Source organism: Manis pentadactyla, chromosome 10 (assembly GCF_030020395.1).
Source record: "Manis pentadactyla isolate mManPen7 chromosome 10, mManPen7.hap1, whole genome shotgun sequence".
Lineage (NCBI taxonomy): Eukaryota > Metazoa > Chordata > Mammalia > Pholidota > Manidae > Manis > Manis pentadactyla.
The window spans coordinates 17,413,501-17,434,372 of NC_080028.1; the positions used below are offsets into that span (position 1 = coordinate 17,413,501).

The following is a 20,872-nucleotide window of genomic DNA, read 5'->3' on the forward strand; positions in this document are numbered from 1 at the left end:
TCCTCAAAGTTATTATACAATAGATGGAATTATTTGTAAGAATCAGAGGAAAATATCTGGAGTTAGATTATTCCCTGAGTCATGAAAACTTACAAAGACTTGTTTTTTTACCCAAGTAGGTTAAAACAAAACATACACAAAAATTCACTTGTGATTCAGTGATGATATGGAGAAAATTGTTTTCAAGATTGCCCTTTTTTATTGCTTAAAAAGTTCTGTGATTAAACTTTCTTCATTTTAATATAGTGCTTAGTTAATCTTAAATAATTTTTTGTTTCTATTAATTTTTCACATGAGCCTTTATACTAGAGTTGCATTATGAGTTTCTTGTTGAATTTTCATAAATTAATCTTCTTACCTGATGTTTGAAATATGTAAATAGAATTTAATACTTGCAATTTTGAGTCTCACAAATTCATTTTTATGAAGTCTGAACACTTTTAAATACTTAGGGCTTGTGTGAGATAAATACTGGGATTCTGATGTGGGAATCAGTTGGTCCTAAAAACAGTCAAGCAATGATAATATTCATTTGCGTGCTGAAGCCTACGTGTGTCATTAGGTGCCTTAGGCCCTGGAGCCTGGGCCACTTGCTGGAAGTTAGATTTTGCTGCCAGGTTCCCTTCCATCTTGGAGACTGTGTGGGTTTGTTAGAAATCAGTACTGAAGGACACCCGTGACTACTGGGATTCAGATATCATGATTAGCAAAGCCAGTTACCTGATTGGCTGGCAACTGATTACCTGCAGGCTGACAACGAGGAAGGTGAGGGGGAGCTACAGTCTGCCTTCATCATTACTTTCTGGAGAAGCACAGACAACTGCCTTTTGTTGATAAGGCTTAGGAAGCACTGGGGAGATGATCCCAATATGGAAGTGATGATGGGTGATGGAGCTCAGACACTCCTTCCTGGCTTGTAAGTAAAAGGATGGCACCTGGTCGTCGTGGAGAAAGAAGCCGAGGCGGTAGGAGAAGCCGAGCATGGCCTCCCGGTGCATGCCGTCATGCAGGTCGTTCTTCAGGAGCTTCTCCGCCAAGACCACGTGATACTTGAGTATGTCCTCCGCCTGGACAACACACAGGACTGAAAGTCAGCACATAGGCCGGCCAGTCCCCATCACTTATGGGGCTGCTCCAATGTGCCAGGCACTGCGGGGCTCACATGAGCAACTGCTTGTTGTTGGGAAGCTTTGACAGAGGCGTCAGGACAGAGTAGATTCTAAATACCAAATCTGAGACAGGTCACCACGGAGAACCTGCTTGTGGGATGGCCAAGAGCTCATGATGTGATCCTAAAATCCAGACTGAGGGCATGAAAGGTTGGAGGAGGATTTTAAGATGATTTCTTTGGAGAGAACTGCTGGGTAGAGAGAGACCCCCACCCCAGCCTGCCTTTCCCCACAACAGCCATAGAAGGAAGTTGATGAGATATTTAGTAGAGCTTCATCTGTGTCTCCTGCAGATAGGGTGGCCTGAGGGACCGGATCTCCCTCAGACCTGAGCAGTGTCATGCTGGGGTGGCTGGAGGCTGAGCCACAGTGGAATGAATGAGGGGGGTTGTTACTGCACAAGGACAGGCCTGTACTCCCTGGGGACGAGAGAGTACAAGTGTCCTGGGCACCAGATGTGCGGCGGGTCTGTGGGAGCTGGCAGTTAGGTCTGGTCGTGAGGCTGCTGAGAGGGCAGACAGGCCTCCCCAGGAGAAAAGCTAAAGGTGGTTCCTGGATACTTAGGTCTGAGGAGGAGCTAAGGGCCTCCAGGAACAGAGGCAGGCACGTGGGCGGAGGGAGCTGCAGTGAGAGACCACCAGGGATGGGTGGGGTCTCCAAAGAGCCGGTCAAAGTGTCAGAGAAAGAGAGAGTGAAAGAGCAAGAGTGAGAGGGAGATGACAGATAGGTAGATAGGTAGAAAGATAGGGTGAGCTTTGACGCACGTGCCAAGCCCAGGGAGAGCAGGGGCATCTCCGGACAGCCTCCCACCCTCTCTTCCTGACCACTGACACTTCCCGCCTCTGAACTTCAGACCTGGTGAGACCAGAACTGAATTTAATGAGATCAGAGAAGAGAATAACATCATGTGGGGAAGGCGGAAAAAAGGTTAATTAAGTTACTGTCTCTGAGCTCCAGACCCACCCTCTACACCCCGCTCTGTGATGCTGGCGCCGGACCGCAGCCCCCACTTCTGTGCTAGGACGACCTGTTAAGCTCTGCCAGTGGGAGGTGCTAGAGGGAGAACGCGAAGCCTATTAGAGCAGAAGGTGGAGAAGGGACATCCTCTCCCTGTGTGCCTCCTGTCCCTGCTGGTGTCACCCAGCCGACTTCCTCCCCCGGCAGTGCCTGCCCCCAATTCATCAGCACCAGTGGGCAGTGCCCTCCCCTAGAGGTCTGGTCTTTGACCCACAGGGACCCTCCTTCAAGGTCAGAGACCCCAGCTGAACAGCACCCCTCCTCAGAGGTTGGAGTGACAGTTCCCTGGGGGCTCCTCCACTGTGTTTCTCAGTTTTAGTAATTCTAACCTGTGGGGCCCAGATGTTTCCTGCAGGTGCTGCCTCTGTGATCTGTCTTAAAAAAAAACACAAACTTTTCAATTATATTTATATAGCTTTGTGCCCAGTAAATAATTCATGATATTGAATTCTCTCTGGTATGGTTTCTGTCTCCTGGTGTACCTGGTCACTTCAGGACTCCTTCAGCGTCCTGCCTGGACAAAGTCCCAGCATGTAACCGTGAGGGAATGCTTAATTTTAAATCCAATTCAAAATCTTGATTATTATGGACTCTTTTTTCTTTTTTCTTAATTGAGACTTGTGTTTGTGACTTAGAGTGATTACAGGACTTTTTGGGGAAGCAGAAAGTCTATGGGATTACTTGAAGTTTCATCCCTGGGCAGGATAAGAATATTCCCCACTGAACAGGTTCACAGGGACTGGGGAGGGAGAGGGAGACAAGGTAAAGATGATGTCTGATTCCATCCCAGGGGTCCTGCTTGTTTGCCATGCCAGTCCAAAAAAAATCTAAGCCACGTTCCTGCCTTCACAGAGTTTATAATCCAGTTGGAGAGCTAAGACCCCTTTGCTTGACAAGACAGGATCCTATCATACAGATGCTGAAGGGGGCGTACAGATGATCTGAATGCAGAGGCAGGAGAGAGCAGCTGCAGCGTGGGTGGCCAGAGCACCCCGGGGAGAGACTGGACTTGAAGAATGGGTAGGGAGGATTCTGAGGTAGGGAAGGGGAAGGGCAGCCTTCCTGACCGAGGGGGCAGCTGTGCGTTTGTGTGTGTGTGCGTGCGTGTAGACACGAGCAAAGGCACCAAGCACGTCTTCGACTTGTTTGGGCTCTATGAGATATCACTGTGGTGAGACCACGTGGTTTCTGCAGCGAACCTGTGGGAGACAGCAGGGGACCCAAGGATGGCTTAGAGGGACAAGTCTCAGCTCCATTTCATTAGCATCTTCATCTCAGTCTCCCTAAGCAGAGATGTCAGTGAAAATGGCATGCTTGGGGGGCAAATACAGCTTCAAATGTGTTCCCCCCTCGTGGGGCTGGGAGCTGAGGACAGGGTAACCCTGGGCTCCTTCTAAATAACAATTCTGGAGCTACCACTGTGTAGAAGATAAACTGTAGCCAGTTTATGGAGGCCTCCAATACCTGGGGAAATAATTTAGACTCAGTTCTGCAAGAAATGGGGATGCACTCAAGGATTCTGAGCAGAGAGTGACATAATTGGAGCTTTATATTATTTCACAAAGTCCTTTGACAAATTTTGACTGTTGATCCCCAAATGTTAGGAATCAGGGAAGATAGATGGGGGAGGATGGTGGGGACAACAGACAGAGACAATCCATTCCCTCTGGGTCCCTGCTGCTAACATGTCATCTATCTGGGACCAGAAAGGGGAAGAGAGGCAGCCATGAGGATCCTTCTAGGTTCCTGGGACACCTGCATCCTTGTGTATTTGGCCCCAAATGTGTGCTTCCAGGGGTACAGACGAAATATATGGGCAGCTCTGGCATGGGGGAGCATTGTGTATGAGAGTGTCTGCACAAGTTTATGTTAAGTATCTGGCTATGGACAAGGAAGTTTTGATGAGAGACTGAAATGGTACATCACTGATGCATCAAAAAATGTTGAGTGCTGAATGTGAGCAAATCATGTTCCTCTTCCCAACACCTACTAGAGTTGCAGCCTTCTTCTCCCGGATGTAATTCTCAATGGCGTCATTGGTTGGAGCAAACACCGTGTAGGCGTCTGCAGCCTCGATCACATCCGCCAGATTATATTGCTGGGATGGAAGGAGACAAGAGCGTGTGAGGGATTTTGGTTCCCAGGTAACCTGAGCAAGTGGGTTATGCAGAGAACGTGGTACTTGCAATGATGTAGCCCCGGAAGATGGAATAGTCAGGCATCTGTTCCAGCCGGGTGAGCAGGTTTGGTAAGGAGCCAGTTAGACCTCTTTGGGGAACCAGAACCTGGGAAAAGATGTCCCCAAATTCTGTTAGCCTGTGTGGTAGGACTGCTGCTCTCCAACACATAGCTCAAGTCACTAACATCATGCAATTATGAGGACCACTGCTAGTCCACAGGGTGCGTCTGCAAATTAAATAAAGGACCTCTTTCCTTGGGTAGTTTGCAATTCCAGAGAGAAGTGCATAGCTGGGGGGGTGAAGTGGGCTGGATTTTTGCCCCACACCACTCATAGGCCAGGCACCTTTATGCAGGCACCACTGTTTATGGTGGCCCTGACAAAGGTGACCACAGTGTCTGATGGGCAGGTGCAGGAAGAACTCCATAGGGAGCCAGTGCAACCCAGAGGCTAAGCAAAGGACTTGAGTCAGCTGATGCACATCCATGGATCTTGTGTGCTCACATAACTTCTTCTTCAACCCAGTTACTTAACCAGGAGACTTAATTGTCTTATCTGTGAAGTGAGGACAATCATACTTACTTTCTTTGTGTTGGAAAAATCAAATGGTAATGTACCACATGATATTTTGCACAGTGCTTGGCACCTAGTGGGCTGTCAATCATTCCAGTTTTTATTGTACACATGGCCGGGTGCTAGTGCTGATGAGGGACACAGAAAAATGCAGCCCCAGCCTGCCAGGACATGCAATTATAGGGGGGTCCAGGATCCATATTGTAAGGAAGAAGTATCAATACAAGAGGGCATAGTTATACCAAATGAGTTCATTACCAAGCAATCCCATGGAATTTCAGAGGAAGGAGGAGTAAAACCAACATTTCTTGAGAGAAAGCCTATTAGGCAGTAGACATCAAGAGAGACAGTATTGTTTAATCCTTACTGGGGAAAAGTGAGGTTTAGAGAGGGCATGCGACTTTCCCAAGGTCACACAGCTAGCTACATGCTGGTACCCAGATTCTGTATGACTCTAGAACTTATTCTCTTGACACTATGTTATCTTTAGTGACTGTGGGCTGCAGGGATCAGGAAAGGCTTTACAGGGAAGGGGACTTGAATTGGCCCCCATGATAATGCTTGGTATAAGAGATTGGTTGAGGTACTGTTCTACTAATAGGTTGTGTCCCATCAAAATGTAAATGAGGAGAGGTAATTTTATGTTTTTTTAAAAAGGTTTATTTTAGTGCTTTGGGAAGCCAGGATTGGAGTAGCAAAATATCCTTGATAAGAAATGTTATTTTGCATTATATGAAGTCATAAACCCAGCATACATCCTTGTAAGTGATGAATCAATTGCTCAAAAATGTGCTTCTCAATGCCTCTTGGTAATGCAAGAGAATTACAAGTTCTTTGCAAAATAATGCACCCAGTCTCTCTTTTCTGAACAGAAATTGCTGAACTTTTCTCTAACTTAAGAATAAAAAGTGATTTTTTTTGTGCACCAAGTAGGAATAATTTTGGTTAAAAGGCAATCAGTTAATTGTCTTTTCTAATCTCTACCTTTCACAAGTTCCCAATATACCATAAATTCTAACTTTAATTTTCAATGAAAATCCTAACATAGTAACGGAAAATTATAGTCTAGCTTAAAACTGCATTTCTCATTATACTTTTTTTTTCCTATTTCATACCTTTGAATATTGGTGAAATGTATCTTAGAAGGAAATGAAAACTTCACAATACTTTCTCTACCCTTTTCCACTTTTTTCTAGGACCTTTCCCACTCCATCTTATCAGGATGCAGCAATGCAGAGAGGGGAGATGGACTTCCTAATACTAAAGTTCTCATGTGCCTTTTAAGATGTTCTCATAAATAAGCAATATTCTATAGGTGCCCACACTTGATATAGGGCCCACTGTAGCATACAGGCTGAGTAAATGGCGACTGAGTCTGACCGAATACACAGACCCCTAAATAGTTTTAAAACGGAAGTCACGAAGCGCAACACTCACTCATGACTTTTACATGACAGGTAGGAACTTTTTTTCCCCAAAAAAGATACAAACAGAAGGGTAAATGAACAAAAGGAGAAGAGAGGCTACGTAGGTGGGAGGATGCGATGCTGTACCTTGTTGATGATGTGTATCACTCCGTTTGTGGCTGCATTGTCACCGTCAATGACGGATGCACCTTCAATTGTGATATTCTGTAACGCAAACCGCAGCGGGAAGGTGAGTCTCCCTAGAGTACACCTAGGGGTTGAAATTATTTATAGGTTTTCCACTTTTTGAGCAGTAGTGACCTTATCACTTTTGGACCATGTCCCACTGTTAGAAGTATCTTTCAACTGTGACCCATTAGACATCACACACACACACACATGCACACACCTGAAATGAAATATACTTTCCTCTACTATGCGGGAGGTACCTGATCATTGATTCCTTTCCACCCTATTCCATTTCGTTAAAAAAGTGTTGGTCTAGGCTTACTAAAGTGACCAGTTTGGAAAACACTGTAGACAGTGTTGTGGCTTGAACTGTGTCTCTAAAATGCCTATGTTGGAGTCCTAACCCAAGGACCTCAGAATGTGACAATGTTTGGCTGTAGGGTCTTTACAGAGGTAATCAAGTTAAATGAGGTCGTTAGGGTGGGCCCTAATTTAATACAGCTGGGTGTAAGAAGAGGCAATTTGGACACACACAACTGTACAAAGCGAATGCCATGCGAACACAAAGAAGGCCACCTACAAGCCACAGGACAGAGCCTGGGACAGCTCCTTCTCTCAGAGGGAACCAGCCCTGCCCACCCCGTGATCTTGGGCATCTAGCCTCCCAGGACTATGAGACAGAACTTTCTGTTGTTTGAGTTATTCCCCTTGGGGGACTTGGTCACAGCAGCCCTAGCAAAGTAATGTAGATAGTAACTGACTTTCCTGGTCAGAATCCAACTATTCTCAAAGAATATTAATTACACAGGGACTAGAGCTGAGTAAAACCCAGCCTAGCCCTTGCCCAGCCACCAACCAACGATGACACGACTGGGCTCCCCTCTGTCTGGTTTCCGGTTTCCTCCCCTCTTCTCCCCACCATCATCACCCTTTGTTTGAAATTCCTCTGGGGACCCTGGTGCAGAAGGGGACACGTCTCACCCAAGCAGCCCCCAAGTCACATCAGCAGAGGCCCTGAAGAAAACATTCCTGGCCACCTTGCACATCTCTTTTGGTAAAGGGAGGAATTTATATCAGCCCTAGGAAAGAACTCATAAAAAATGTGTCTTTGATGGTGAGCTCTTCCAGGTCAGAGGTCTTGGCTGATTTTTCTTAGGCTGTACAGAACCTGGGTTAAGCCTGCCCAGAGCGGGTGTTCAGTTAATGCTTGCTGAGAGATCAGTGATTTAAAACATGGATGGCAAACAACCCCAGTGTCTGATATATGTATGTAATGCACTAGAATTATCATAATATGTAAAGAATCCTTGGGACCATATTTAATTCTTTTCTGCTTTCTTAAAGGAATTACGTGATCAAGCACATACATTTAGGGAATACTAGGCATAGACCCTTTTCATAGTGTTCACACCAATGAGTAGGAAGGTAGAAATGCTTTAGAGCAGTAATTCGAAAACATTTTGACTGTGGCCCATGGTCCACTGATGTAGCAGTTCTCACTTTCCAGTAGAATCTTCATTCTCCTCTTGTGCAATTCCTAGAAAGAGCTTTAAAACTGACATGTGCAGCTGGGCATCCAGCCTTCCTCAGGGAAGACAGAACCCAAGTCTTTGGCACACTGCAGTACATGCTAGAAGGTGTGTTTCTGCAGTGTTCTTCCTTGTGTACTGCCCGAACACCAGCACGTAGTTGCTGGTTTATAATAGGTGCTCAATAAATATTTGTTGGCTGGCTGACCCTATAATATATAAAATTTTAGTAATTTACTCAATTAGTAGGTTACCAGTAACCAGCTCATAATCACAGGTAAAAATTAAAGTTGTGCAGTTGCATACCCTTCACCCAGAAGAATTGGAAGATTTGTCCTGGATCAGTGTGTGGTCTGTCAGGAAGAGCCTTGTGGCTCACCAGTGGGTGGAGGGCCACATTATAGGATGGCTGTTACAGGGTAGTGTGTATGTGTCTGTGTGTGTTTCAGTATAAGTGGATAATCGCTGAAGCTGGGTGATGCATATGTGGAGGTTCTGTTCTTGGCCTATTTTTGCTCCTGTTTGGAAATTTCCACAGCACAACAATTTTTAAAGTACAGCATGAACATAGATGATGTTCCCACTAAAGAGACAAATTGCTGTTCTCCCTTACCCCATCCACCTTCGCCAGGTGAAGGAAGTTGCCATGCAAAGACGTTGCCAGCATGTCAGAAGACGGCAGGGCCTGAAGATCTGCCACTCCGTACGTGCCCAGTAGTGTATGGTACCTAAAACACAGTCCATAAAGGCTATAAATGAGACGCCAATGGATGATACAGCATCCTTGAGTTGTTAAGAAAATAGACTGTGGAACCACACCACCAGATTCAAAATCTCCCCCTGCACTTGTCAGCCATGACCCTTTCTTTGGTTTAGTTACTTAATCACCCTGTGCCTCAGTTTCTGCTGTAAAATGGGAATAATTACAATGCCTATCTCATCGGGTCATTGGTTAGAAGTAAAACAGCATAGAATTGGCTGTCAATAATGTTAACATCACCATCCTGGGAGAAGGTGGGGAGGAGTCCTAGAACATGTTGAGATCCATGGATCTGAAGGACCACAAGTCCTCCCTCCACTGAACTTTGTTCACACTGATGCCATTAAGATAAAATGGAAAATAAAATACCTAGTACCTACTTTATTAGGGCTGGGATATTGCTTTTGGTTAACCAAAAGTCTTTCTCATCTTGGTCCATGTCTTCTATAGCTTGCTGGGAAGGCACGAGGACAGTGAGGTTTGAGGTGGCTGACAGCATGGGTTGTAGAGAAGCATTCTGAATCACAGGAGGAAAAGAAAGTGGCCTGACTCATGTTAGAGGACAAATAGGGCTGACTTAAGGCTTGGCAGAGATGTCACTTTCCCATGTGATGTCATTCAGGGATAATGGGAAGGTCCTAGGGATCCTTCTCCCAAATCCATCCCACCCATTGGCTGATGCCTCATATTCCTTCTGAGACTCATTTTTTAAATTTAAATGTGTATGCCTCATCAAAAGGCAAATTTTCATGATCAGGTCACACTTGGAGTCATTTACTCTTTAGTCTAAATAAAGGGTCAGAACATAGTCTTGATAGGATCATGCACGTGTGTGGGCATATGTGCATGTGTGCACATGTATGTGCAAGGAACTTGAGAATCCTTAGAGGCCTTTGGAAAAGGATGGTGGAAACAACTTCAGCATGGGAGAGAGACTAGGGGCCTGAAATCAAACTTTTCTACTTTTTATTGTTATATAGACCGAGTTCTGGATAGATGCATTGGTGTGTTTATGGTTAGTAACCTGCTTTCCAGAAAAAACAAACAGAAATCCTGGTTTGTAGTGTTTGCTGATTTTTGTGTAAATACTCCCATCATGGCTGATTTCAGGCTACCACATGACAGCATTCAAAGTGGAGATGGGAAGGCCGTGCTCTCATGAGCTAGGATGAGCTGGGTCCAGTACACCACTGGGCAAGCTTCTGTGTGTGGGGTCAGTCTATGTGGGAATCAGCATGCACAGCAGGGCCCCCTCAGTGCCTGCTCTCCCATGTGGTGGGGTCAGAGAGGCCCCACACCGAAGCAACGGGAAGCGGTCCTGGAGTGGGCGCTGACCGGGCACTACTTGCGTATCTGTTTAAAGGGGCTAAACCACTTGTCGTGATGGCTGGGCTGGGCTGGCCACCTTGGTCCACTCAGGCAAAGATGACAGATGTTCAAACAGCTGGGCAGGGTGAGGATTAGATTCCTTGTTGTAGAACTTTCCAGGGGACAGGAAAAAGCTCCTCTGGGCATGTTGCGTGAGAGCTAAGCCCACGTGAAGTATCCCAGATTGCAAATGTAAATCCTAAATCTAACTTGGTGAATTACAATATTGAATTATGTTGACTTTTTAAAAAGACCTCTGTGATGAATGAGGCTATGTATTTTTGAATTGGTTGACCACCCTCGCTTATCCTAGACTAGAAATTCTCAGCCCTGATGGCATGTTAGGATCACCTGGGAAGCTTTTATAATATACTGATATCCAGGGCAAACCTCTGACCCATCAAATCAGACTGTCTGGGGGTGGCAGCCTAGGCATGGCTATTTAAAAAATGTGTGATTCTAAAGTGCAGTCAGGGCCGAGAACCATTGCTCTAGAAAACTGCCCTCCCTCCTTCTTACCAGCTACATTTTCTGTTTTCTATTATATGCATTCCAAATTGCTAAAACTATATACATTCCCAGTCCTGAATTCCAACAAAGGTACTCACATTTATCCACTGGTTAAACACAGCTGCCGCGGAGAGAAATGACAATTCCTTATTTGTGTCATGCAAGGGAGGGAGGGAGAGATGAGAGGGGACACGAGAGAGGAAACAATGAGAAGCATAATCACAGTGCATTTCTGCAGAGCCTGCACTTGGCTTCCTGGGGCCAGGCCCATTTTCCCTGCCAGCTGCGCTGATGCCCACCTGAATGGGTGCCCAGCTAGCTGAATCTCCATGTCACCAGAGCTGCATGGTTCTTTCATGCATAGTGAAGGGATTATCCTTTATATTCAAGGTAAAGAAGTAATTCTAGAAACTTCAAATGAAAGAACAACCTGAAGTTCTTCCAAGTCAGAATTTAGGCTGTATGAATGTAGCCACCCAGCCCAATGGGGGGGTCACAGAGCTCAGAACATAGTCCCCTTTCAGAGCCAGTATTGAGTAGGGGCTTGGAACATGGGCCCAAACCATGTAGGTTTTCATTCTGGCTTGGCCATTTCCTAGTTCTGTAGGTAAATTACTCAATCCCTCTGGGCTTCAATGTTCTCATCTGTAAAATGGGGATAATAAAAGTTCCAGCTGATGAGGTTAATGTGCAAACTGGAGGAGCTAATGGTTTAAAGTACTTGGAGTAGAGGCTGGCATCAGAATAGCAGTGGGCATGCTCGGAAAGTTTTAGCCACTCTTATTTTTAATTTATCCACCATGGAATTGATTAATGAGCATATCTGTCGAACCACCACAATTGGCACCAGGTTGCAGTGAAGGGAGGATATAAGACATAAAAAGGAGAATATGGCCTCTGCTCTTACACAGCTCACAGCAGTGGGGGGAGTTAAGACTTGAAAAGATAACCAACAATGCCCATAGATCAGTGACATCTGAAGGGGCGATAGAGAAAGCTCTGGATTTTGAGTTTAAAATGATGGGGCTTATTTCCTGAGTCTGGCACTAACTAGCTGTGTAATCTCAGGCAAGCCACCTAGCCTCTCTGAGAAGCCCAGTGTCTTATCTGAAACATGAATGTGGTGGTGCCTTATACCTGGATTGTGAATATTATGTGCATTAATGTACACAAGAGCATTTTTAAACTAGTAAATACCATGAAAACTGCAATAACAATTACTACATGCAAATTTACACAAAGGCAATAAATACATCAGGGCTGTCTCAATTCCTTTTTGAAAGTAGTTGAATGTATTAAATAAATACCTGTGAAAAAGTAAGTTAGGGAACTGGTAAGTATAAGAGCTGAGATGCTTGTATATAAGTATATTTGTAAGCATAAGCCCTTGGAGGGTCTGCTCTGAGAGAGAGGAGGGTGTCAGTTGGACCTAAGCTGATGGCGGCAAGTCTGCGGGGGAGGGGCCAGCCAGCACGGATCTGGGTGAGCTCAGCTAAGCTGTTCGGAAGGAAAGTGAGTTGAGCTTGTAGGAAGATGCCTGGATGGAGACGGCAGGCGGAGGATTTGGACTTCCTCTTGCTTTGCACGGGAGAGGAGAGACATCGCACAAGCAGGGTTTAGGGTTTTAAGGAACATGGCTTATGAACAGTGCAGAGAAAATGTTGGGTGTATGCGCTAGCCTCTGGGGGTAGGGAGATAGCTCCTGGGCCCCATGGGGTGAGAGGGAAGCTTGAAGCAGAGGCTGGGAAAGCCCCTGGGGAGGGTTTTAAGGAACATGGCTTATGAATAGTGCAGAGAAAATGTTGGGTGTATGCGCTAGCCTCTGGGGGTAGGGAGATAGCTCCTGGGCCCCATGGGGTGAGAGGGAAGCTTGAAGCAGAGGCTGGGAAAGCCCCTGGGGAGGCAGGGAGGCTGAGGGTCGGGTGCTAAAGTGGCCAAGGAGAAGTGGACTTGGGCGCTTATTAGTTTGGGCAGGTCCAGTTCTGGGATTGCTAGGCCAGTGGTGTCGGTGGTGGTGGTGGTGGGAGGGGGCGGGGGGCAGGAACCAAACCGCAGTGAGCTGAACAAAAACAAGTGGTGAGCAAATTCATCAATTTACTTTACTTCCCATTTCAACAAATCTTTATAAATAGTGGGAGGGAAGTAGGAGACAAGACAAAGACTGGCCCTCACGAATCTGTAGTCCAGCGGTGGGGGTGACAGATAAATGTACTAGGAGTGACAATTCAGTGTGGGCTGTGCTGCAGCGAGACACTCCCCTGCACCGAGGTGAAGTGCTTGGTCTCTGTACTTATACAGTGACGGGCTGGACTCCTCACTCTGGAGCTCAGAGACAGGAGGCAAGTTTGTCTGGGCTTTTAGTTTTCTCATCCATAAAATGGGCAGAATAATAGCATCAACCTCGGAGGGTTTTTGGGAGGTTGAAATGCAGTGCTGTTGCATGCTAAGGAGTTAGTGAGATGCTGGCACACAGAAAGTGTACACAGCCCCCTGAGATGGGTAAGCATGGGGTGCTCTGGAAACCCGCAGGTTGCAGGGCAGGAGTGCCCAGGACACTCAGCAGGGCCAGTTAGTTGCTCAGTAGGGAAGTTTGGGAATGGAAAGAGGTAGAATGGCAAGAAAGGAAGTCACTCTGCTTGGTACACAAGAAGGTCCCAAATATAAGTGAGCCCCCTTGGGCCTGTACAAAATGTGTGCCCCACAGAACACATATGCCGTCCTGAGAGAAGCAGCTTGCTTCATATAAAATCTCCTGGAGCAAATGACTGGCAGGGCACTTTGAAGGCACTGTGGCTAAGAGCCTTTTTTGTTTCTGTTTGGAAAGTATTTTGTCTTCGTTATTCTGCATGGGAGTTCACCTTAGATGACTTACCACTGCTGCATTTCCATAGCACAGAGCACCATCTCCTTCGTAGCCCTCTGGGCAAACACAGCTCCAGACACCAGAAGTAAACTGACAGGTTGCCTGATAAAAACAAAGATGGAAGAAATGGTTCGCTCTCCTAACTAAAGAGTGAGATCTGAGTTACATCTGCTAGACCTCAGGCTCCATGTCAGGGGAGAGCTGCAGGTTTGGGACTGAATGATGGAGAAAGTGGCCTGCAGACCCTTCAGCATTGCAATGAAAGGATCCTGTCTGCACGTTTGGTGCAGTTCTTACATAATCACTATTACATTCTTTCTTCTTTTCACTGCTGGCTTAGCAAGTAAAAATACAGGATACACCATTGATTTATGTTTCAGATAAACAAATAGTTTTAGTAAAAGTATGTCCCATGTAATATTTGGGGACATACTGTACTGAAAAAGGACTCATCGTGTATCTGAAATTCGCATTTAACTGGGTGTTTCATATGTTGTCTGGCAAACCTATGATGCTTCATCCACATTTTGGAATGAACTGGAAGTTGAAGTAACTTCTCACATTGGTTGGGCTGAAATTAAGCAAGGAGTGTTGGCACTCTGTCAGATTTATGAAGTGCTGACATGATTCTTAGGTAACAGATACTTTGGGGGCATCTCCTCCTATTTTTTTTCTTCTTTGAAAACTACTCCTGCCAAACACACACACGTATTAGGGGAGGCATGGCAGCCAGGTTCGCCATAGGTCACCCCACTGCCTGGCCAAAATTGACTGTGGCTTATCTGTGGACACCTGGACCCACCTGGGCTGGTCAGATTATTCCTTTCATGATTTGGAATTGGGACGTGAGGTGCTGATAAATTAGTGGGCATCACTGGGGCTGAGAGGTGATGTGGCTCTAAGAATGGGGATCTGTGTATCCCAAGGTGTAGAGAGAAGCATTCAAAGCCAGAAGAGAGAGAGACAGAGACAGAGGGACCAGGAGAACACAGATCCATGGAGGAAGCAGAACGAGAGATCGCGTAGTCTCTGCGAACGGGAGAGAGAAGTTGCCTTGATCCTGGCATCCCTGGGTCTTGATCCTGGGTCCTTGGGAAGTCTATTGTATTTCTTGACCATGGGACCCCCCACCCGTGCCCGCCAATTCCATTTCTGCTTAAGCTGATTGGCGTGCATTCTCTGACTTGCGGTCAAAAGCGCTGTGACGAAGCTGTTGGTTGTCTTGGTTCTGATGTTGGGTTCTTAGTGATGTTCTTTTGAAAACATGGGCATGGCAGCTCGAACGTCTCTGCCTGCTCTTCCATAATTCACACACAGGCACAACCTACCCTCAAATGCACATTTTCGCCAGTAATTTGGGTAAAACTCTGTTGTGACATTTAAAATGGGAGTCTAGTTACCCTTTAAACTAACCCATTGATAGAGAATTGCCAGATTTAGGAAATAAAAATACCAAGTTGAATATGAATTTTAGATAAGCTATAAATAATTTATAGTATTAATTTGTCCTCTGTGATATCTGGGACATCCTTGCACCAAAGGATTATTTGTTATTTGAAATTCAGGTTTAACTGGGAATCCTGTATTTTATCTGGCAATCATACGGTGGTTCTTCAAAGCTTAGGAATGCAATGAAACTTGCATTAGCTACTCAGATGCTACTTAGGGACTCTGAGAAAGATTTTGCACATTACTGGACCCGGATAAGAAATAACCTAACTTTCTTTCTTGCTCAAGCAATTTTTTTTTTTTTAGTAAGGATAAAAGAAATCAAGTGACTCACCAGTGGGTGACACAGCCCAGTTTGCTCCAAGCATGAAGTTGGCTCACAGTCAATCCCATTGCCTCGAAACCCTTTCCTGCACTCACACTCATTCTGTAACAGAGACAAAGCGGGTTATTGCAAACAGCTGCCTCCGATGCCTTGCCCTTGAAAAATGAACATGGAAACCAGAACTGTTTGGCCCTACTTGAGAAGAGCATTAATGTCTTTTGTTTGTTACGCTTCAGATTCCAGAGCTGTTGGACTCCACATTCTGTGTATATTTCCCAATCTGATAGTTCCCTGGTACTTTCTTTTTTAATTCATTACCTGAGAAGGGCCATATGGAGAATCTCAGAGAGATCTCAGAGCCTGAAAAGCATCATATTGGAAAAACTGGCCCTTCCAAGGGAAAGGTTAGGTAAGCCATGGGGTATCCACTTGGGGAGGGGCGGTCCCTGCATAGGCCCTTGCTAGTCTGTAAGGTTATTTTGTGTAATTGTAAATCGGCATTGCCTTTGAGGTGGTGAATTTGAATAAGCCACCACCTCTACATGGACAACCTGTGAGCAGGTGGCTCAGCAGGTGGACAGCACTGTTATGCACTAGGAAGTCTCCCTACTTCCGGGAAAGTGTAGGCCCATACCAGGTTCACACCTTGGCGAGCGGGGCCAGGCAGGATTTCAGTCCCTACTTGCCAGGTAGGATAGGTACACAAAGCAGATCACAGGAGCAGTGGTCCTGCTCCTGCAGCTATTGAGTATGATGATCATGACGGGTTGTGGGACAGAATGGGGAAATGTTTGTGTGAACTGCGGAGTAGGAATTAAAGACAAAACTGTAATAATATAGAGGAAAACAAAAACCTGTCCAAAGGAGAGGAAGGAAAAAACCCCATCAGCCTACAATAAGACATATCCCCATACCTGTCAGAAGCGTTAGTATCAAAAAGACAGCAAACAGCAAGTGTTGGTGGGAATGTAAAGGGCCCCTTGCTACACTGTTGGTGGGAACGTGAACGGGTGCAGCCACTATGGGGAACAGTGTGCAGGTTCCCCAAAACATGAAAAATAGAAATACTGTATGACCCAGCGACTTCTGGGTATTTACCCAAAGAAAATGAAAACACTAATTTGAAAAGATATACAACCCCATGTCCACTGTAGCATCATTTACAATAGCCAAGCTATGGAAACAACCTAAGCACCCACTGATAGATGAATTGTAAAACAATTTGTATATATACACATACATGCACAATGGGGTATCAGCCGTAAAAAGGAATGAAATCTTGCCACTGGTGACAGCATGGATGGATGGGCCTTGAGAGCGTAATGCTAAATATACTGCTAAGTAAAATGAGTCAGACAGAGAAAGACAAATGTGTATGATCTCTTTTATATGTGGAATCTAAAAGAAAAAAACCCCAAGTAGGCTGCTCCCTAGAGAAGAGAGTGATGATCGCCAGAGGTGGGGGGATGGGGGGTGGGGATGAAAGGGTGAAGGGGGTCAAAAGGTAGAATGAGGAATATTACCCACGTCATAAATTTGTTGTCACAATTAACCATTGTCACTGCTATGATATAAATGATATAAAAGCTGCAGTAAGTTCTAGCCCAAGGACTTCTGTGTACAGGAGAAAAGCCGCTGCAGGAATCCTGCTTCCCCTTTGCTCTCTGCCACGTCACACCCACCTGCCCGGGGCCTATGTACAAACAGGTGGCACTCTCGTGGCAGCCACCTGCACTGGGCAGCAGGCAGTTGTTGATTACTGAGCAGTCTCTCCCGTCCCCGGTCCATCCCTGCTGGCACACGCAGGTGTGGGTCCCCGGGCCAGTTCTGATGCATTCTGCCTACAGGAGGAAGAGAAGAGGCAAGACCTCTGAAGCCTCAGGCCAGCCATGGATTCCAAAAGCAAAAAAAGATTTCCAGAGGTACAGTCTAGAAACACATATTTGCGTGGAGTACAGTAGAAATGATTAAATACACATTTGCATTGAAATCAGTGGAAAAGGGGACATAATTTAAAGAACAAAACTGCTTGTTGGTCACCTATTGGCCACCACCATTAACATCACTGTCATCGGGCCAGGGACTGTTCTGAATGTTTTGCAGGTTTAAGCCATCATTGTGAGGAAGGTACTGTTATTGTCTCTATTTTATAGATAAGGAAACTGGGGCTCAGAGGAGCTAAGTAACTTGCCCAAGGTCACACAGCTACAAAGAGGGAACGTAGGTCGATGTGATGTGAAGCCCACGCTCCTAACCACTGTACCAGCTGCAGGCCTCCCAGGAAGACCACAGAAGGAGGCTGAAGGACAGGGTGGCAGGGAGTGAGGTGCAGGGTAAGCTGTTGAGATGGTGATTTGAGTGGGCAGGGCTAGCCCAGTGGGAGGCCGATGGGCTGGGGGAGGGCAGTGGGTCTGATTTCATCCTTAGAGCCAGGTGAAGTTACTGAAGAGGTTTCAGCATGGGGGAAACATGATCTGTTCCACTTCAAGCCACTCTGGTTGTGGGGCGACAGTGAGTGATCAGTGGGTAGGCAAGAGAGGCCGAGGGAGATGAGATATTAAACTGTCGGTAAGAGATGAAGGTGAGTGGGGACATTCAGAAGGAACTAATGGAAACAGTGGTGGGCTTGGCTATACTCCTGACAACAGTAGATCTTAGGGCAAGTCACTTGCATCCCTGAGCCTCAGTTTCCTCATCAGTAAAATGGGGGTACCAACATAATTCTGCACTGGGCTGGCAGGAGGAGCAAATGAGATGGGGTTCATTAAGGTGGCTTGTAAACTCTAACATTTGAATCAGTAATTATCACTAACGATCTCCAATACCTGATCCTCAGGCTGCGTTTTTAAGATCCCAAACACCCCTTCCCCTGCACAAGTGGATTTAGGAGGCGCAGGCTCACAGAAGGCACCCCGCACCGACTTTAAAATGCAAAGTTCAAGCAAGTGTGCTTCATGCAATGAAAAGCCATCAGACACAATCCCTTCCCTCAGGATTTCCTAAGACACCAGGCAGCTTGGAGACAAAGACCAACACTCACATTGCGACTACAGCCCCCGGGGGTTAATTCCGCACAAGGGTCCATCTCTGAACAGAGGTTTCCGTCCCCTTCATATCCTGCTTTGCAAACACAGCTGCAAAGAAGAGTGAGTGCATAAAACAAGCCCCAGAAATGTGAGCACCCCGAGGAAGGCCAGCCTGCCAGGAGTGACACAATTCATGGCCAGGCGGCTGGGCAGTTTGTGCCTGTAGGGGAGCCAGGGTACCAAGGTGGGCACAGGCCCTTCAGGGCTCTGCAGTCAGACACATCTGGGTGGGAATACAGGTCCCACCTCTTAGCAGCTGTGTGACCCTGGATGAGTCCCTAAACCTCTGGGAGATTTTGTTTCCTTATCTGGAGAATGGGTGTAACATCTCCCTTGTAAAGCTGCGCTGAAGAGTAAATGAGCTAACGCATGTGGAACATTTGGTAGGGCACTTGAACAAACCTGCATCTTGTAAGGCTAGACATCTGGTAGCTTTTCTGCTCTTATTGGGCTGGAGTTCACCTCTTAATAACTCTAGTTATTATCTCTGGTTCAGCAGAGAACAACTCTACCTTCTCTCCTATGTGACAGTTCTTAAGATACTGGAAGGTGACAGTCAGATGAGACCTCCCCTCTCTCCCTTCTCTGGTCCCCCAAATTTTCCTTTTTTGGAACCTAACATTCTGTGAGCTGACATAGTTTACTGACCCATTAAATGGGGTCGTTCATTCATTTGATCAACCAACATTTACTGAGAAGCTCGTGATAGGTGCTGGGCCACCCTGTGGCTCCTCATGCCCCCATGTCACAACTGCCGATTCAGTCATATGTGTGTCCCAAATATCTAAATAAAATGATTTTTCATGCATCAAAGCTCCTAGAGTACATTATATGGTGCCCAAATTAAGAAACAGACTGATCTGGTCCAACACTCTTTGACTGAGCTACGTTTACACAGTATATAAGACCATGTTGATATTCTTCTGCCCGTGATTTCAGAGGTTTTAAGGGCGATTTTGATTACTTCTGATTTTTGCCTTCTGTGCTGGTGTAGATCCTAACTCCTCAGGCAGCTGTATTTCTATCGTACCACTGTGGAAGAGAAAGGACAGTCTCCGGCCCTAGGCCACCTACAGTCTAGTGGGGGAGACCGGCCATAAACTGGTAAGCAAATGAGGTAAATACAAATTAAGGAAAGTGCTGTAAACATAAGGCCAAGAATTTCAGACACCCTCTGCGTCTCCCAGGATATGTTTCTGGGTGGCTACTGCTTTTGAGCCGGATATTCCCAGAGTCGAACGCTGCCTCTGGCATTTCTTCCCAGGCCCACTGCATATGTTAGACAGTATGAAGGAGCCGAATGGCGATCCAGTGACCCAAGACCCAATCTCCTGTAACAGGGACCTTAACAGGGGACCTATCATCATAGGTGACTGAACACCTATGATGCGCCAGCCCTAGTCCTGAGCACTTTTACATTCAGTTTTCTAATCTGCTTTATTGCCTTGCTACATGGACACCACCACCCTAATTGTATTGATAGGGAAAGTGAGGCTCAGAGAGGTTCAGTAACTTGCCCAAGGTCACACAGCTGCTAAGTTTCAAGGCAGCCAGTGCTTCCATTTGAACCCAGCTCAGTCTGAGGTTTTCTCCACAAAAGTCACACTGGTGGCTGGAGAAAACAGGTCTTCATTTACAAAGAGTTTTGATACGGGCTGGGGCAGTCTAGAGGTAACACAGCGGTCGTGGGCTGTTAAGGGTTGTGCCCTGCCTCAGGCCTACCTTGCTGTCCCATTGCTGAATTCACAGGTGGCGTGGATGTGACAGAACTGCACGTAAGGCCCACAGGCTGAGGTGTGCCTGTGGCAGAACCTGCCAGCAGAGCCGTGTCTGCATGTGCCAGCGAGGCAGGCCCCATCACTGTCGATCCTGTTGTCACATGTTCCGTAAACGCACAGACACTCTGTAAGAGAAGGAGAAGGGCCATTCAGAGATCATGCTTAGCAATGGAGCACATGGGTCATGGAGGACAGGGCCACCTTGCTTGACCCCCACTCACTCCTGTCAAACCAGATCCTGGGGCTGAGCCAGGGGAAGGCCTCGAATGCTGCTGCTTACCGTCCCAGATGTCCGTGTGCCTGAGACAGCCCATGGCAAGCTTGCCTGTCCCATCAAAAATGTGAGCTCCCGGCTGCTTTGTGTGTGTGTCGGTGGGGGAGGGCTCTGAGCAGAAGGGTTGGTTGTGAGGGTGTGAAAGAGGCCAAAGAACTAAATTTTTTTAGACTTTGTCCGGGGAGAGTTTAGTATGGAAATTTCTCACCTTTTCAAGAAGGCATTCTGGAATGAATGGACGTGATTTCTCCTGCCGGCATGGTCTCTGATGTGCAGCCTATATATTTGTCCTTCACTATCACAGCAAACCATTGATAAGTAGTGGCCTATATTTGCACACTGACGTTGTTCTAGGCTTTGCACCAGCTTTTAACCTGTACCATCTTATTAACAAGTA

At 46.3% G+C, this 20,872-nt stretch overlaps 1 protein-coding gene across 1 annotated transcript in view; it reads right to left on the reverse strand.

Annotated features, from left to right (window-relative positions):
- STAB2 (stabilin 2) overlaps window positions 1-20,872 on the reverse strand; it is a 141,440-nt gene that overhangs the window by 54,936 nt on the left and 65,632 nt on the right. Inside the window, exons 24-35 of the mRNA XM_036891231.2 lie at window positions 20,146-20,326; window positions 18,378-18,471; window positions 17,020-17,178; window positions 15,347-15,439; window positions 13,573-13,665; window positions 10,799-10,846; window positions 9,203-9,339; window positions 8,676-8,790; window positions 6,492-6,569; window positions 4,373-4,471; window positions 4,177-4,284; window positions 936-1,067 (exon numbers count right to left, since the gene is read on the reverse strand). Coding sequence (XP_036747126.2) covers window positions 936-1,067; window positions 4,177-4,284; window positions 4,373-4,471; window positions 6,492-6,569; window positions 8,676-8,790; window positions 9,203-9,339; window positions 10,799-10,846; window positions 13,573-13,665; window positions 15,347-15,439; window positions 17,020-17,178; window positions 18,378-18,471; window positions 20,146-20,326 — 1,337 coding nt within the window. The remainder of the gene's footprint in view (window positions 1-935; window positions 1,068-4,176; window positions 4,285-4,372; window positions 4,472-6,491; window positions 6,570-8,675; window positions 8,791-9,202; window positions 9,340-10,798; window positions 10,847-13,572; window positions 13,666-15,346; window positions 15,440-17,019; window positions 17,179-18,377; window positions 18,472-20,145; window positions 20,327-20,872) is intronic.